This window comes from Wyeomyia smithii, chromosome 2 (assembly GCF_029784165.1).
Source record: "Wyeomyia smithii strain HCP4-BCI-WySm-NY-G18 chromosome 2, ASM2978416v1, whole genome shotgun sequence".
In the NCBI taxonomy this organism is placed as follows: Eukaryota; Metazoa; Arthropoda; class Insecta; order Diptera; family Culicidae; genus Wyeomyia; species Wyeomyia smithii.
Window position 1 is genome coordinate 192,080,816 of NC_073695.1, and position 15,601 is coordinate 192,096,416.

The following is a 15,601-nucleotide window of genomic DNA, read 5'->3' on the forward strand; positions in this document are numbered from 1 at the left end:
AAAAGCGATCTTCTCATGTGGCAAAAGCAGTGTGCCGTTCGTGACTACCGGGACTGTAAACGGGGAGAAGCGTTTACTTTCTCTGTTAAAGCAACACGAGGGACTTAAGATGCTCTGGTCAGATCTTGCCTCGTACCACTATTCAAATAATGGCCTGGAAGAGTGCTAAGAAGCCAACTTCCCTACCCGAGGACATGAACCCCCCAAAGCACCGGAACTAAGGCCTATCAAAAAGTATTGAGCTGTAATGAAGCAGACACTACGGGAGCGGAGGCAGGGCCGGCGTTTCATGTGGGTAGTATGGGTAGTAGTACCCACTCGGAAAATATCCATGTGGGTACTTACCCACACGGAACTATCGGACAAAACCAAAACAAGTAATGTTGTGAGAGACAGATTTTTCGGTGGATATTGTTGAGCGAGAGGTTATAAATCTACAAATTTATGTACAGTTGTAAAGTTTCTCAGGAAAAAGGATTATTTTTTCAATTGTTTCATTTACGATAGAAAATTTTATTTACGATAGAGTTCTAAAGATTAACAATGTTTTCTCGTAGAAATTTCCCATGCCATTTAAGCTCGAACGGACTTCGGGAAGTAGAGCCTCAAAGCGGTCAAAGTTACAGTTTTTTGATCTCTTGTGTGTTCTGATGTAGCTCGAGTCTCCCAACGCAAAAGTTTTAATGTCCCTGATATTTTTTATTTTCAAACAAATTTTTATGAAATAACATCAGATCTCGATATTTCATGCATTTCTAGGCGATTTGCTATCCTATAAAAAAAGTTAGATTCCGGAAACTTCAAACTACTCTTGTGCATTTTTAAGTTGGTCAAAAATGTAAGACTTTCACGACTGTAAGTGAAACCTCATCAGAAGTCCGATCAAGCTCGAATTTTGGTTGGAGACTTTTTTCGAGAAGACAAAATTGTTTAGCCCTAACGTTTGCACTAAAAAAATGCTCCGAAAATGACGATTTTTCATGAGTTTACCTTAACACGCACTGACAAAACTACCCATGCAGCATCAATCATAGTAACCAATGAGTCAGCAGAAAAAAAATGACTCAAACTCTAACCGTAATGGTGAAAACAGTGAAGCTACTCCGTTGAGAAGTAGAAGTAGAAGGACATCGTACGGAAAAGGGACACCGGTTATTCTTGTTCCGGTATCTACAACATCTTGGCACTGTTGGACTACAATCAGAGCATCGAAAGAAAGACCGGTTCCGTACGGCCGACGACCCTGAGCGACAAGAAACTCCAAAGAATGCTGAAACGGAAGACCGAGGGAAAAGTGGCTACATCGCTGCGTGCGCTTGAACGGGAGGTCGGTGCAACCGGCCAAACAGTGGAAAAGTACCTGGGGAACATGGACATCAGAAAGCGGCAGTCCCGTTCATTGATGTCGCAGTGTCAGCGGCTGAATAAGATGATCGAGTCGATTTCTCCGGCGAATCGCAACGTGATGGTAGTGGTGGACCCCGAGACCTATCTCACGCTGGATGGCCAAGACTGGCAGGGCACTCCGTATTTTACTTCGCCCACGAAGAAAGTGAGCTCTGAGATGAAATTTATTTCACACACCAAGTTCCAAAAGAAGGTGCTATTGTTGCTGACAATCAGCGAAAAGCTCCGTACTGAATTTATTTCACACACCAAGTTCCAAAAGAAGGTGCTTTTGTTGCTGACAATCAGCGAAAAGCTCCGTACAGAATTTATTTCACACACCAAGTTCCAAAAGAAGGTGCTTTTGTTGCTGACAATCAGCGAAAGCGAAAAGTTTGTAGTACGAAGTGCCTGCTGGATGTTGTGTCGTACATTAAAAAGTACCATAGAGGCGAAAACGCGGTGTTCTGGCCAGATCACTACTCAATGCAATCGTTGGAGGAGATGAAGCGGCTGAAAATCAATGCGGTACCCAGGTCGGCCAACCCATCCAACGTTCCTCAGCTGCGTCTCATCCAGAGTTTATGAGTAAACCAGAAGCGTAAGACTTGCTCCAAGAATTTTGACACGAAAATTGAGGAGGAATTGATAAATAAAATGAAGAAAGCGTGGATTTGCTTTTGCAAGTGAGCCTATATAATTACCATCCATGGGAAATTCATTAAAATCAATTATCTGTCTTGTTTTTTTTTCTATCCCCATCCGAAAAAGGTCTTTTTTTTAATGCAAACATTACTACTGAACGAAATTCTAAAATCTAATTTCTCTTAAACATTTCATTGGCACCCCGTTGTTGATGCACTCTCGATTTTTCGTAAAATTATGTTCAGGTATCAGTAGATCGCACCCCTGGCTACGCCTTTGCCACCCATGAACTACCCACTTGGGAAAATAAGGTGACGCCGGCCCCGAGCGGAGGAGCTCAAATCTGAGGAGGACATGAAGAGAAAGTGGGTTTCCGTACAGAAAAAGCTGCAGCCAGATGTTGTACACAACCTCATTAGTGGAGTTATAACACAAATACAATAACATAAATTCACTCCCAGATACACACGCATAAACAAACATACATACACGTATAGATTCGTAAAAGAAATTGATACCATACAGCTATGATGGCTTATATTTTTTGACGGTTTTAAATGCATTTTTATTTACTTATGCTTGAAATCCTTATGGCATGAACGCTCAATTTGAAAAATTTTAGTTATTTGAAAAAATTTTTAGTTAATATTAGACCATTTGAGAATAATTTTGCTCAAATCGGTTCTAAAGTTTCTTAAATAAACTTTTTTCAAACAGAATGTTCAAGCTTAAAGTCTGATGTGGTCCGGTAATTATTAAATTCGACAGCAATCTATGGGCAATGGGGTTCTTATCTGGAACTTTGGATTAAGATTCTTCAGCGATTGGTATTTTTCTCTAGATGAAAAATAAAAATCAACAGAAAGATCCATGAACTATAACAGCAAAGCAAAGCCTTGGTGCTACATTCCGATTCGGAACTCGACCTTCTGTTTATTTATACATAGACTTCGCAGCCAACTGTTTGATGTACAGGACAATTGCGGGGCTAGCGCTACGATCCTACTGACACTAACAGTCTCTCCCAAGCCGTGACTCGAACCTACGCCAGTCGTCGTAGGCCAGCATCGTACCTCGAGACCATCTGGGAGATGACATGAACTATAAATCTACCGAAATTTCAATGTCTTGCTCGAAACCAAGAAATTCGGTCTATAGACCTTTTTACGTACGAATGTGTTAGTGCAATTAGTTGAGGCAAATATTTACAAATAGCTGTTTTGTTTGCAATGCTATGTTTTTAGCAGCCAATCAAATATTCAGTTGAACATTCATTATATGTTTTAAACTTGTTCCTGAATAAATTTTTTCATTCGTGAACAGAAATCGGAAGAAGCTGCTGAACATAATCGACCAAAAATGGTAAAAAGTGATAAAAGTCGAAGCAACGAGATGCGATGATTTTCAGTTTGGTAGAAACAAAAGCTACTTTACACGGGTTTACCCGTTCACTAGTGTGCGTAGGTGAAAGTCACTTATCTCTATAGGGCATTTGCACAGTGCATGTGTATTAGTCATCTGTTGGGCAGGCAAAAGTGACAGCTCCATATGATTAGCATGGACCGGCAAGAACAATTTAAATAAATTAATTATTTTAGAATATTCAACACGAAAATCAGGCAATGGAAACTTATTTCCACAAGCTAACATGTTTGCCTTTTACGTTGAAAAATTGTTTTAAGTAATTAAATTCGGTATGCGCTTAACTGGGAAATTTTCAAGTTGTGACCCAGGTTAACCGAAGTGGCGCGAATATTAAACAATACGTTTACCAAAAATTATTGCATTTTCCGTTGTTGCAGAATATATTGCTATAAGAGATGTACCTTGTGAATTGTATGAATATATAAACGTTGTGTTCGGATTTTGTTTTGCTTTCTTTCGGATAAGATATTGATCAATATTGAATTTTTAACGCCTAAAAAGTAGTTAATCTTGTTAATTCGTAATTCACTTTCTATCTTATTAGTTTTAAATATCTAGAAATTAGATTAAAGACTGTTTTTCGCTAGACTCAGCCGATTCGTGATCGCCAAAAAGTGTTCTATGGATTTTTTTTACAAAATGAAATAATAAAATGATAATTTTCACTAATTGTAGTTATTCGAAATTTTTTACCGTACAAAAAGATAAAAATCCGTCAAATAATTGATGATTAAATCTTGAATCGCCACAACGGAAACAAATGGTGAATCTGCAATGTGTGCCCAACAGATGCTATGCATGTATGTGTAGCAAAAGTCCTATTCTTTCTATTGTTTTCTTATTTTTTTCACTGGAAACGCGTGTGCATCGCGAAAGATTTTTTGGAACGTCTAAAAATAATTAATCGGATAAAGAACAATGAGTAGTTAGTTTGGTTGTAAGTTTTATGTATCGAGTACTCATTTTAAGTGTTATGTGTAGAATTGATGAGAGAAAATGCAAATAAATGTAATATTCAAATATCGAGTGTGATACATTGATTTTCTCACAGATGCACAATACACTGAATTCACTCATATTACACATATTTTCACAATTTACAAAGTTTCTTTGGAATCTAGGTCGAGTTGGCGTAAAACTCGTCAATCTTATGAAGTCAAAGAAGCTCAGGTCTGGAACAAGTGGATGAGTTGTCGACAGGATGAATTGCAGTGTTGTGATCAGCGATGGAAAAAAATCACCTCTAGCGATTTTGAATACATATAAAGGAAGCCTAAGATGCGTTGACATCGTCGTCAGTATACGAATAACAAAGTATCGGTGTTGGTTCACTCTCTTTGCTTCCCTTTTTACGATATATTGCTTGTCGTTAGCGTACACCACAACATATGGTTCTCAATGTGCACAACTCGGTATATGAAGTAATTCGTCTCTGTTACACAGAGCGATCAGATCTTGTTATGTTATTACCCATGAATAAGATTTATTGTCAGAAAAAGAAAGAAAATGACAATGTATGCTCTCCTACTCTCGCTCAAGTCAACCGCTGCCGAAGTAGTCCCTTCCCCCACACTTTCCTTCTCACCGCACCACACCTCTGCTGCTGCTCAGGCGACATGATATTCTTCTGCTGCTATTCTTTGTTTCCCTAACGACCGGCATATGGAGAGACAAACGCAACGAGCGAATCGCTTCTCAGAGTAGATGTAGTCAAGTCATGTGTTTATTTTCTCCCAGAAACCTACGCACCATATCATCATTTCATTATGTGTTGAGAGGATTCAAGTTTAGTCGCGGTCTGTAACAATTCATGATGTGTACATGTGGAGATTAAACGATGATTGCATCATATTCGTTTCGTTTCCATCACTGGTTGTGATATTGACCCACGGTCGCAGTGCGCCGCCGCCGCTGATTTTTTCTCATATTCTCTACATATGTGGCTCGTTGGTCTAGGGGTATGATTTTCGCTTCGGGTGCGAGAGGTCCCGGGTTCAATTCCCGGACGAGCCCGAGGATTAATTTTGTTTTTGCTAACTTACTTTTTGTGCGTAGTTTATCTAGAAATGAAAAAACGAGGCAGAACGTAATCAGTAAGATAGTGATATCTACAAGTTTCAGCTTTCTATTAGCAGTCTAATCTACAAACTTTTCGAATGTTTCTATCAGATTTTTCATAGCCAAACAGCGGAGAGGCTCAATTTGCAAAAAATAGCGCAATGCTTTCAATTTAGCATTTGCGTCAGGAAGCTCTGCACTGCGTGGGGCTAGCCGGCAAGCTATCGCGGATGCAGCTGTTTAAAATTGTTCACTGGTATTTTCGCCCTTTCTTTCAGCAGCCAATTTGCGCGATCTTTCCATATGCTTCTTCCCTGCTCCTCCATCCAGAGGCAACCTGATGAATGGGGCAACATACCCAAAACACACCATTCATGTTTGGTCTCAACGATTTCGGGGGGCTTTCATCAAACAGCTTCAGTTTTCGCTTCGCTTGGTTTCGGACAGATTTACGTCATGGAACCGTGGGGTGGTGTTGTTTTGCTCCGTTAGGGGACTCGGGTGTTATCTGGAAACTGAAAATTGGATACTTTAAAGACATTATTATTTTTACATCAAAATATGACATATTTTACACTACTCTACCTAAAATTTACAGTTTTCTCAATGTAGAGGTTCGTTACATACGCACAATACTCGACGGTAGCTAGTTATGAACTCAAAACCCCATCGTGGGAATTGGATGGCGAGATGAAGCGGATGCTACTTTGGATTAACCAAATGAAGGAAAGTTTAAGCAAAGACGGCTCAAGATTCTGTAAGAGTGCACACTGTCAGTCTATGAATGGTTCGCAATATTTGCCAGTCAAGGTAGATTTATTAGTAGGGCTTTCCTCGTATTTTCGATTTTCTATCGAATAATTTTATTTTCAGTTTAAGAAGAATAACTTTAATTACTTCGAGATTTGATTTAAATATACTTCGGAAAAAGCTAACAAAACTGTTATTGCAGCAATTCTGCAGTACTATTTGAACAGCGAGAGTACAAACAATTTGATGTCTATAAAAAAATTTCATTCCGTAACTTTTTGGACTGAGCAAGATGTCCGATATCTTTGCGTAAAACGTAAACGAAGCTCAAAATAACCTCAATATCGCTGTAGATGTTTCTGACTTAACTTTCTAGTGCCCAGTGCCGCCTTTGGACGGTCTTCAGTTACACCTCTAAAAAGCTTCAATTAATACTTAAAAAATGTTTTTAAATATTCTTAGTGATTTTGTCGAAGTCCGTCTGAAAATTAAGTTGGGCACTAGGGGGTTAAATAAGGTATTCCGTATTCATGTTTAGTTCTTTTTATTGCAAATTTACCATGGAGTGACCCCGGTAAGTGTCGAAATTTTGGTACAACTACACACATTGTGAATTAGAAATCCAATAAAAATAATAATATTGAGATTACAACTGTAATTCCTGCCTGTTGAGCCAAGCATGCAACTTATATAAAACATAGATAAAACAGCTAGAGACATAGTGTCGTTTTAGTGCGGGTGACTTTACTTGTAGAGCATGAACACGCATGAACAGCAAACCTCATCTATAGTAGATTTTATGACATAACAACACCATGAATTCCTAGACAGTTGATGTAGACACTCTAAGGTTAGCTTTCTTTTTGCTATTTACTCACCTTGACTCATATTTGCATCCTCTTTTTAACTTCTCGAAGCCAGAGGATGATTGCGAAGCGTTTCACATCCATCTTGTTCGATATGAGCTCTTGAGCTGAGTTGGCTCATCCGGCTTAGCTCTATTGATGGCCAAGCGGTGACATTTCAGCACACACACGCACCCACTGTCAGCACATATTATGCAACTTTGTACCCCGCAGCGCCGATGTGGAGAAGCTGTTGCGATGTGATAATGAAGAAGATTCGGTATTCTTGTGAAGTGTTATTCCAATCGTAATTCGAAAAATTTGTTGGGTTTTAGAGTACCAAACAGGAAAGTTGACATTAGTCGATAGACTGTGATTTTACTATAACATCGTTAATCATTAATTGATTTGACAGATGTTCACCTTCCCGAAGATATAATGGTTTACTTCCAAAAACAAATATTGTAATTAAAAAAACACATTACACTGCTTAACACAGGTGCAATTTATAAGCTCCAACCAGAAAAACGAAAGATAATAGCCATTCCTGTGAATTTTGGTGGCCCTAGCCACTAACTTTTTTCAAGACTTAAATGAGTTTTCTCGTAAACATAACGTTGAAGCGATAAGTTAACGCCCTTTGGTAATGGCTAGAGGCACCAAAATTCATTTTAATGGTTGAACAGCCATGAAGTACACTTATTTTTGATTTTTTTCCTAAGTATTATATTTTTATGTTTGCTATTTTTGCACTAGATCTTTTATCAGGAGGTGCTTACACTCAAATCGACGCCGCAAAAACCGTTAAAAAGAAATTTACAACTGATTTGAAATGGTTCAGATGACTGTTGTTCATTTTTAAGTACGTATGTATAACATATTTCTCAATTATTTCTTAGAAAACCGTTTATTTTAAGAAATCCTGCGAGAGTAATTTATTGCTAGAAAATAAAAAAAAACCTTAATGTTCCTACTTGAATCATAATTGTTTATTATTAATCCTGGAAAGATAGTCTGCGTCATTTTGACTCCTCGCTTCCAGCAAAATTGCTCGTGTTTTTACTGACAGTGCATTGGTCTTTTCTCGTTTGTTCTTAATCAATAAAGTTATAATGGTTTCTACTATCATATTCTCAGTTAATTTAATATTTTATTTTTTACTACTACATTTACTCCTTGAACCAAAAATTAATCAATAAAGAAATATTTAAACCCGAATTTTGTGTTTGTTAAAAAAGTCATGTAAAAAACAAAATCATGCAAAAAACAGACTAAAAACAGTGTACAATCATAAACTGTGCAGGAATTCCCATATAAATAGAAACAATGTTAGCAAAGATATTCTACAATTAACAAAAAATTTCCTACAATGCTCTATGAATTACTCGTTTTTCCAAAACCTTCGTTATGATAGAATAAGATCCGTACTTATCAGCGCTAAGCTAAGATGGTAACTTGACTAGAAGTCCTTTGAACTTAGCTCAGCGTGGAATGTTAATCGACCGATTAAACACTCAACATTACTCTTGAAACTTAAAACTTCAATTATCCTGTACATACATTTCGCTACTGCTACATAGTGATTGTACTCAGTGGTAAAAAAGTGTCACCCGGTTACCCCAGATGGGACTCGAACCCACAATCCCCGGCTTAGGAGGCCGGTGCCTTGTCCATTAGGCCACTGGGGCGGTGCTAGCGAAGTTGCCAGCTGACATATTTGAATCTGGCCACCCTTCCCATCCCACACCTACTGCGGAAAGTGTGAAACCGGTCTGAAATACGCCATCAGGCTGCAACAACTTACACCGCAAATAAAAGAATATTACCGTTTCCAGTGAACAATTTGTTAGCACTTTTTGATTAACACACTGCGGACAAACATTACTCCATTATCCTAAATACTAGATTAAACACAGTTAAATAATATTCGCGTGTCCTTGAAATCAGTGCGTTATTGCAGCATCACCAGCTGCGTCTCACCTGTTTACATTACGCTTCAAAATAATATCATATGCGTGAAGGTAGCATCTGACACAGGGCATTCTAAGCACACTAAACCACATACAAAATAGCTAGCTGAATGCCATAATCAGAAATTGTGCATGTGTATACATTCCGTCCTATTTTTAGCTTAGCTATTCTGGTGCTGCTCTCTTTGTTAAAACGGCGGAAGCTAGTACAAATTATAGCAAGAAAACTAGTACAAAATGTTGGTCTTCACCTCACACAAATTTTCATTTTCTCGTTGCATGTACATAATCATCTTAATTATTTCAAAATTCCGGCAATTTTTTTTCCAATGAAAGAATTTATCGTTTTATATTTACTTGTTTTGCATACATATCAGAATGTAATTCAGTATCTGATTGAAATTATTTACCGCTGATTGCAGTGTATCGGTAAAGCAGACCTTCTTGCTTCACTTTATTATAGCATTTTGACATTTGTTGAACAGCTGTGAGAAGCGCTCAGTGCAGTGTTGTGTTTACATTTTCTGCTGTCCAAGCATGGTTCAAAGGTGCGCGATTTGCGATGAAAATGACAAAAAGTACAAGTGTAAAACATGTGAGAAACCATAGTAAGTTACCCTCTTTGTGCATTAAATCTGTTCTTTATATCTTTTTTGAGCTGGCGGCGAAAATTTTGCCGAATTAACAGTTTAAAAGACTGTTTAGAAAGACTAGTCAAATCTTGTTATGGCAAGTTTGCTATTGTTAACGTTCTGGTAAAGTGTCAAACAAAATCTTCATTTGGCGCAAAATTAGATTAAATAGTAAATTCAAAATTAGTCACTCTGATTAGTATAAATGTTACAATTGCTCATCTCAAATGTATCGTAATAAGTTGTCTTGCACAAAGATGAAAAGCTAAATAAATGAACTGCATCTTTCAGTCAAGTTCTAATAATATGGGAGTATCTAGCTGATAGTTGCTTTTAGTAGTATTTGACTCCTTGCTTTTAGCAACGTTGCAGCTCTTTTCGTCAAACAGTGCGTCAGTTTTTTTTCTTTATAATTAAAAAAATATTAAAACCTAATTTATAGTTCTTGTTATTTATCGATGTGTTAACACCGTAATGACCATTCGTCAACAATTTATAAAGAAAAAGTTGTATTTTCAATCATTTGAGAGTCGAGAGTCAATTTGACGCATGATTTTCCTCTTATACATATCAAAATATGATTATCTTTTCAGGGTTAAACTTTTGCGAATCATTGTAATTTAAAAACTGGATTTGTATTCAAAAGTTCTGAGAGATATTTCGTATTAGTAATTGCAATCATAGTTTATAGCTTTTTCATGATATTACGAACCCCTGCAAAAGGAAGAATCTCGAACAAATTAATTTTGTTCACATGCATTTCCATTAAGAGTAAGATCAAACATCAGTTCAGTAGTAGGTTAATTGTCCTACCCACCAGTAAATCAGAAGAATGGTGATTTCAAATCCTGTTATAATGGTCGAATCATTCCTACAATTTTCTTCTTAATATTATTCTAATTAACTTCAGTAAAGGTAGGTAAAGGGTCATGTTTTTGGATATTTTATCGACAGTAAAAACGTACTGCTATGCGTTTCGAACCAGTTTTCACTCATACCTACTTGAATTTCAAAAAACTCACGTATCGTTTTCTCAGTTCTACAAAAGTTGATTATTTCGAAATTTCATAATCGACTGAACGAAATCGAAGTGCTGTACCCAAGCGAACTGTGGAAGAAAGTTAAGGTGAACAATCTAATTTTAAAAATATTTGGCGAAGAGACTTTTTCATCTCCGTTATATTTGAAAGAAAACATTCAAAATAAATTTTTGACGTAAATTTGGATAGAGCCTGGAATGCGTAAAAAATGGTCGATTACAAATTGGTGTATTTCTGTGGAAAATGTATAAAAGAATCTGAAATACTGCATTTGCAAGTTAAGTGTATACACAATGGATGCTATAATAAGTTTTAACCGTTTGCTCTCCAGTTTTCAAAATATCGTCCAAGGAAAGAAGCAGCATGTACTCGCGCCGCAAAAGAATTCAACGTTCTCGCACGCCAAGGTGGCAAAATTGCTGCATGTGGCCAAATTATCCGTGACAAACGTTTTAAAAGTGTTCGGGGAGCATCTGTCGACCGCCAGGAAACCTGGAAGCGGCGGCAATCATTGTTTGGACGTGGCAGCGACGCTGAAGAAGTTTGCGGCGAAATATAAACGGATTTTCAACCTCTCCATTCCGGACAACGCTGGCAAACTTAATGTCTCCCAAATCAATGTGAACAAGCCGAGTTGCCGACGTTTAAGAGGGTGAAGGTGATGAACCAAGATTAAAGCTGTATACGAATCTTCTCACAGTCCGACTGTAGATTTGAAACAGTTTTCAAGATAGGATTTTTATTCCGCATCAGAAAAAGGAAAGGAGGCCGAAGTTTTCAAAACTCAAACTATCAAAGTTCCCGAAAAAATAGCTCGTCTGTGTGGTGCACATGTCTTGAGAAGCGGTGTTTTCATCACTACGGGTACCTACGAGATCTAAAGATCTGCGTCCAGGAGTGCCTAGAAAAGGGGCTGCTATACGCAAAAGTTCAAGTCTTGTACAATCAATGTGTCTTCTCGATTCGCACAAATTTTTCATTAAAATCGTACAATAAATGTGTGAAATGCATAACTTGCGTTAAGTTGTATTGCGAATACATTGACATATATTGAAATCAGAATATATATCATATACACGAGAATCGAGATGTTCCGCTAACTTCAGTTTCGGGCGAACGATCATTTTGGGGCGCTCGAAAAATCGTGCTTCATTTTCGTGCGCCGGTTCATATGAACGACTTGCTCATCCCTAATAATACTCTGCAGCCAAAACAACCTTCAGAGATTCATGTTCCCCCACACAACTTAGTGACGCTGGTGCCAGTAAGGGAACATACTTGAATGACGTAGCATTTTTTCCACGATTTTCAAACCCTCCCTCCCCCCTCGTAGCAATTGGTCACAAAACTTTAACCCCCCTCTGAAAAAACGTAGCATTCGATTAACCCCCCCCCCCCCCCCCCTCTTCAGGTTTTGAGACAAACGTACAAAAATACAAGTGATAACTAAATACAAAACAAATTACTTGAAAATGAATCATGTCTAATTCAATTTATTTATCCCTCATACACTTGTGACAGCATTTAATTTGATGTTAACTTTGCTCTGGATTAATGTTTTCTGCTTAAAAGGGTTTGTGTTTTGTCACGAGAAGGAAAGATGTTTATACAACTTCGCGTGATCTATACTGCCGGTACCCGCATAACTGTCCCATACTGATTTTGGTCACTTTTAAGTTATCATCGAGAATCGACTTAATTGTTATCATATTTTCTGGAAAAAAATTAAAATTGATACTTTTGTATGGAAAAACATGGAAAAAATACCAAGTTGTTTTTGTCCCATATTGAAAGTACCCGCATTACAGTCCCACTGCAGAGTGGTACAAACTTCAAACATATAATTTTGCTCCAGATTAGTGTATATCTAATTATTTTAGGCATATAGAAGTATGTCATTTAATTAACTAGACTAATGTTGTTTTTCTATAACGTTGCCAATGATTTTTTGTAATCTACGTTGCCAATGATACCATCGGTTACTGGTTGAATTTATATGTGATGGGACAAAATATGCGGGTACTTTTGAAATGTACCCGCATATTTTGTCCCATTTTGTCCAATTCCAGCCATGGTTTTTTGTTCTCAACGATTAACTTGTGGTGCCATGAAACTGTTATGGTCATTGGTTCTGGATGTAATTGCTGGAAATCCGAAAATTCACGGATAACATTAAATCGCCGTTTTCTCAACATGTTGTTTTTCATTATGGGACAGTTATCCGGGTACCGGCAGTATATATCTGTAGAAAACACTACAAAAACTAATCCCTGCACTTATCAGCTATGAAAAGAAACGGGTATCTTGGAACTTCCACTATAGAGCTTCCAATATTATTGCCCTAGAGATTGTTGTGTCGTCTAATTTCGCTAACAAAAATCATCAAAATCCAATCTAGCCAATCACATTTTAACAACAGTCAGCACATTATTCCTTCATTTTTTCAGTTTTCTTCATTTTCTGAGGGAATTGAGATTTCATTCACTCTTTCACGTTGGAAGAACTTAGAATTTGAAAACAACATTGGCTCATAGAAACCAAACAACTAGCATAGTTACCATACGGGATCATCGAGCGAAGGAGGCATCGAGTAATAGAAGCTTTTATAAGATTTGAGAATGCCACAGATAAAAAGATTTCGACTGCTCTCGCTGCAATAGTAATGTTTTTGTGCATTTTTAATATACATTTTCCCTGTAAAAAATCGATCTTTCAGAATAAATGCTACGTCGATTTGAATCCAACACCTCCCCCCCCTTGTCACAGCTCGTCACAAAACGATGATATCCCCTCTCCCCCCATAAATGCTACGTCATTTAAGTATGGTCCCTAACGTGGAATTATATGCGCATGAACAAAACCAGAGTTATAGTTAAACGCAAAACTATTTGAACAAACCTAATGTCTTTTTAATTGTTAATGATTCAATGATGTTTTAAATGATCGGATTCGTGAAAGTGAACCGATCAGTTAATATTTTCATTAATCTAGTCAGTACCCAAATTATCAGTATTGATTGCTGGTTGCACTGTTCTAACGAGAGCATCCTTCTGAAAACCATTATCAATACCAGTACATACCAACATGTAAGTTCTAACACCAGTGGAAACTTTTTAAGTGTAATAGTTTGGAGCTGCCAAATACGTTGAAAGAACGCTAGAGCATGATTTGCCTTATGCCGAACACGCAATCATTGTACTGGTTCCTAACTTCATCAACCATTGCACTAAAAACGCACAATTTTGTTATGGTTTCGCACCATCCAACTTTTGCGTGTACCATTCCTAAAGCAACATAATAGACTTGTGCTGCTCAGGCCGGATTTGATGGGCTGCCACTATGGGGAAAAGGCAATGAGTGGTACGATGCGAACGTTACTGTGGTACCCAACCTTCTCAACAGCCCAAAACTCCGCCCTATCGAACGGTATTGGGCCTTGGTCAATCGGAATCTTAAAAAAAACAAATTTATGGAAAACGAACAGAATTAAACTAAGAATTAATGTACTAAAATAGAGATAAGCCTAGGAAGGCCATTAGAATTAGGTCCCGCGAGGGGAAAAATGTCTCGCGAAATACACTCTAGGGCTAGCATTAGGTTGTAAATTATGCTTCAATCGATAATTAAACGCGATTCCATGTGGCACGTACAGGAGTTGTGCCGCGTTCGTTTTCTCGGGTAAGTATATCACATCTCCCGGCAAAGTCCTTCAGAAGGGACTCTGCATTAGGACTTTCGGCAAATGCCCTTCAAGCATCAAGCAATCAAAATATACCTTTTCTTTAAAAGTTCTTTTGCATCCTATTGAACTAAGAATACGAACTTCACTTTAATTAAACTAAAAATATGAGTTCAAGTTAAAGTAATTGCGCATTGCTTATCACTGACGGGATGTAAGAAATTACAACTTACCGTGTGAAAAAACAGAATTGGAGACTAGGATTTTTTAATTTAATAGATAAAGCATTACGAAATTCACATTATCTCTTTAAATATATTCGATCGTGGACTGATTTTGCAAACTTACACAGGATCTACAATCACTACTAACAATCGCCATTTATTTCTCTAGCTGTTCCCTAGAATGCTACAACAAACATCGAGAGAAACCATGCGAACCAGTACAGAAAGAACAACTATTCGAGGTCGACCGTCAGCCCCAAAAACCTTTACTGTACACTACCGTTGATACCGTAGACGCAGAGAAGCTGGAACTATTACGTAAAACACTGTTCAGACAAAAAATCAATTCTTATGAATACGCTAACATTTTCGTTCATTCCCAGGCCAATCCGATAAACTGAGGAACCTTCTTTACAACCCACACCTCCGACAGCTGCTAGGCGAGATAGATTCTGCCTCGGACGCAAGACGAGCCATCCGGGTAGCCATGATGGAACCCCTGTTCGTGGAATTCGCTGACGAGTGTCTCAAAGTGGTAGAACCACCGGACGCAAGTGAAAAACAAGATCTTCTTCTTTTAAACTCCTAACTTCACCGTTCATCTTTAATACTAAACTGTAGGAAAATATATTTACAATATGTTCGAACACTTCTAGTTGCGCTACGGTGTGAAGACAGCCGAAAAGACATTTTCAAAGTTCACCTTTCACAGCAGCTGTTTGCTCACTATCGGTCGCCGTGTACAGGAAGAGGTCCTCCGGCAGGGCCAGACTCTTGTTGTGCTCTTTGGCCAACGCGTGGTATCGCTGGCGCAACAGATAAGCCGCAGCCTTCGGTTGCCGATTGCGTGTAAAGATTCCCTTCTTGTTGCCACCCACTCGGGTGTACGCTGTAAGGCGAATAAGAATAGGATTATCCTCGACCGGGTGATGTGTGTGCGATCGGTC

The 15,601-nt window shown here is 38.0% G+C and overlaps 2 protein-coding genes and 2 non-coding genes across 7 annotated transcripts in view; 2 read left to right on the forward strand and 2 right to left on the reverse strand.

Annotated features, from left to right (window-relative positions):
- Positions 1-5,397: 5,397 nt before the first annotated feature.
- Positions 5,398-5,469, forward strand: Trnap-cgg (transfer RNA proline (anticodon CGG)). The gene has a single exon. It is a non-coding gene; the product is annotated as a tRNA-Pro (tRNA).
- Positions 5,470-8,724: 3,255 nt separating this feature from the next.
- Trnar-ccu (transfer RNA arginine (anticodon CCU)) lies at positions 8,725-8,797 on the reverse strand. The gene has a single exon. It is a non-coding gene; the product is annotated as a tRNA-Arg (tRNA).
- A 764-nt stretch (positions 8,798-9,561) lies between these two features.
- On the forward strand, positions 9,562-15,339 carry LOC129722739 (zinc finger HIT domain-containing protein 3). Its single transcript, XM_055676435.1, has 3 exons — positions 9,562-9,687; positions 14,824-14,972; positions 15,038-15,339. The coding sequence occupies exons 1-3, from the start codon at positions 9,617-9,619 to the stop codon at positions 15,241-15,243; spliced, it is 426 nt and encodes a 141-aa protein (XP_055532410.1). The 5' UTR covers positions 9,562-9,616; the 3' UTR covers positions 15,244-15,339.
- LOC129722738 (beta-glucuronidase) overlaps positions 15,224-15,601 on the reverse strand; it is a 54,620-nt gene continuing 54,242 nt past the window's right edge. For all 4 annotated transcript variants that reach the window (XM_055676431.1, XM_055676433.1, XM_055676430.1 and 1 more), the window contains exon 9: positions 15,224-15,543. In XM_055676431.1, the coding sequence (XP_055532406.1) occupies positions 15,347-15,543 (197 nt within the window). In that variant the 3' untranslated portion in view covers positions 15,224-15,346. The remainder of the gene's footprint in view (positions 15,544-15,601) is intronic.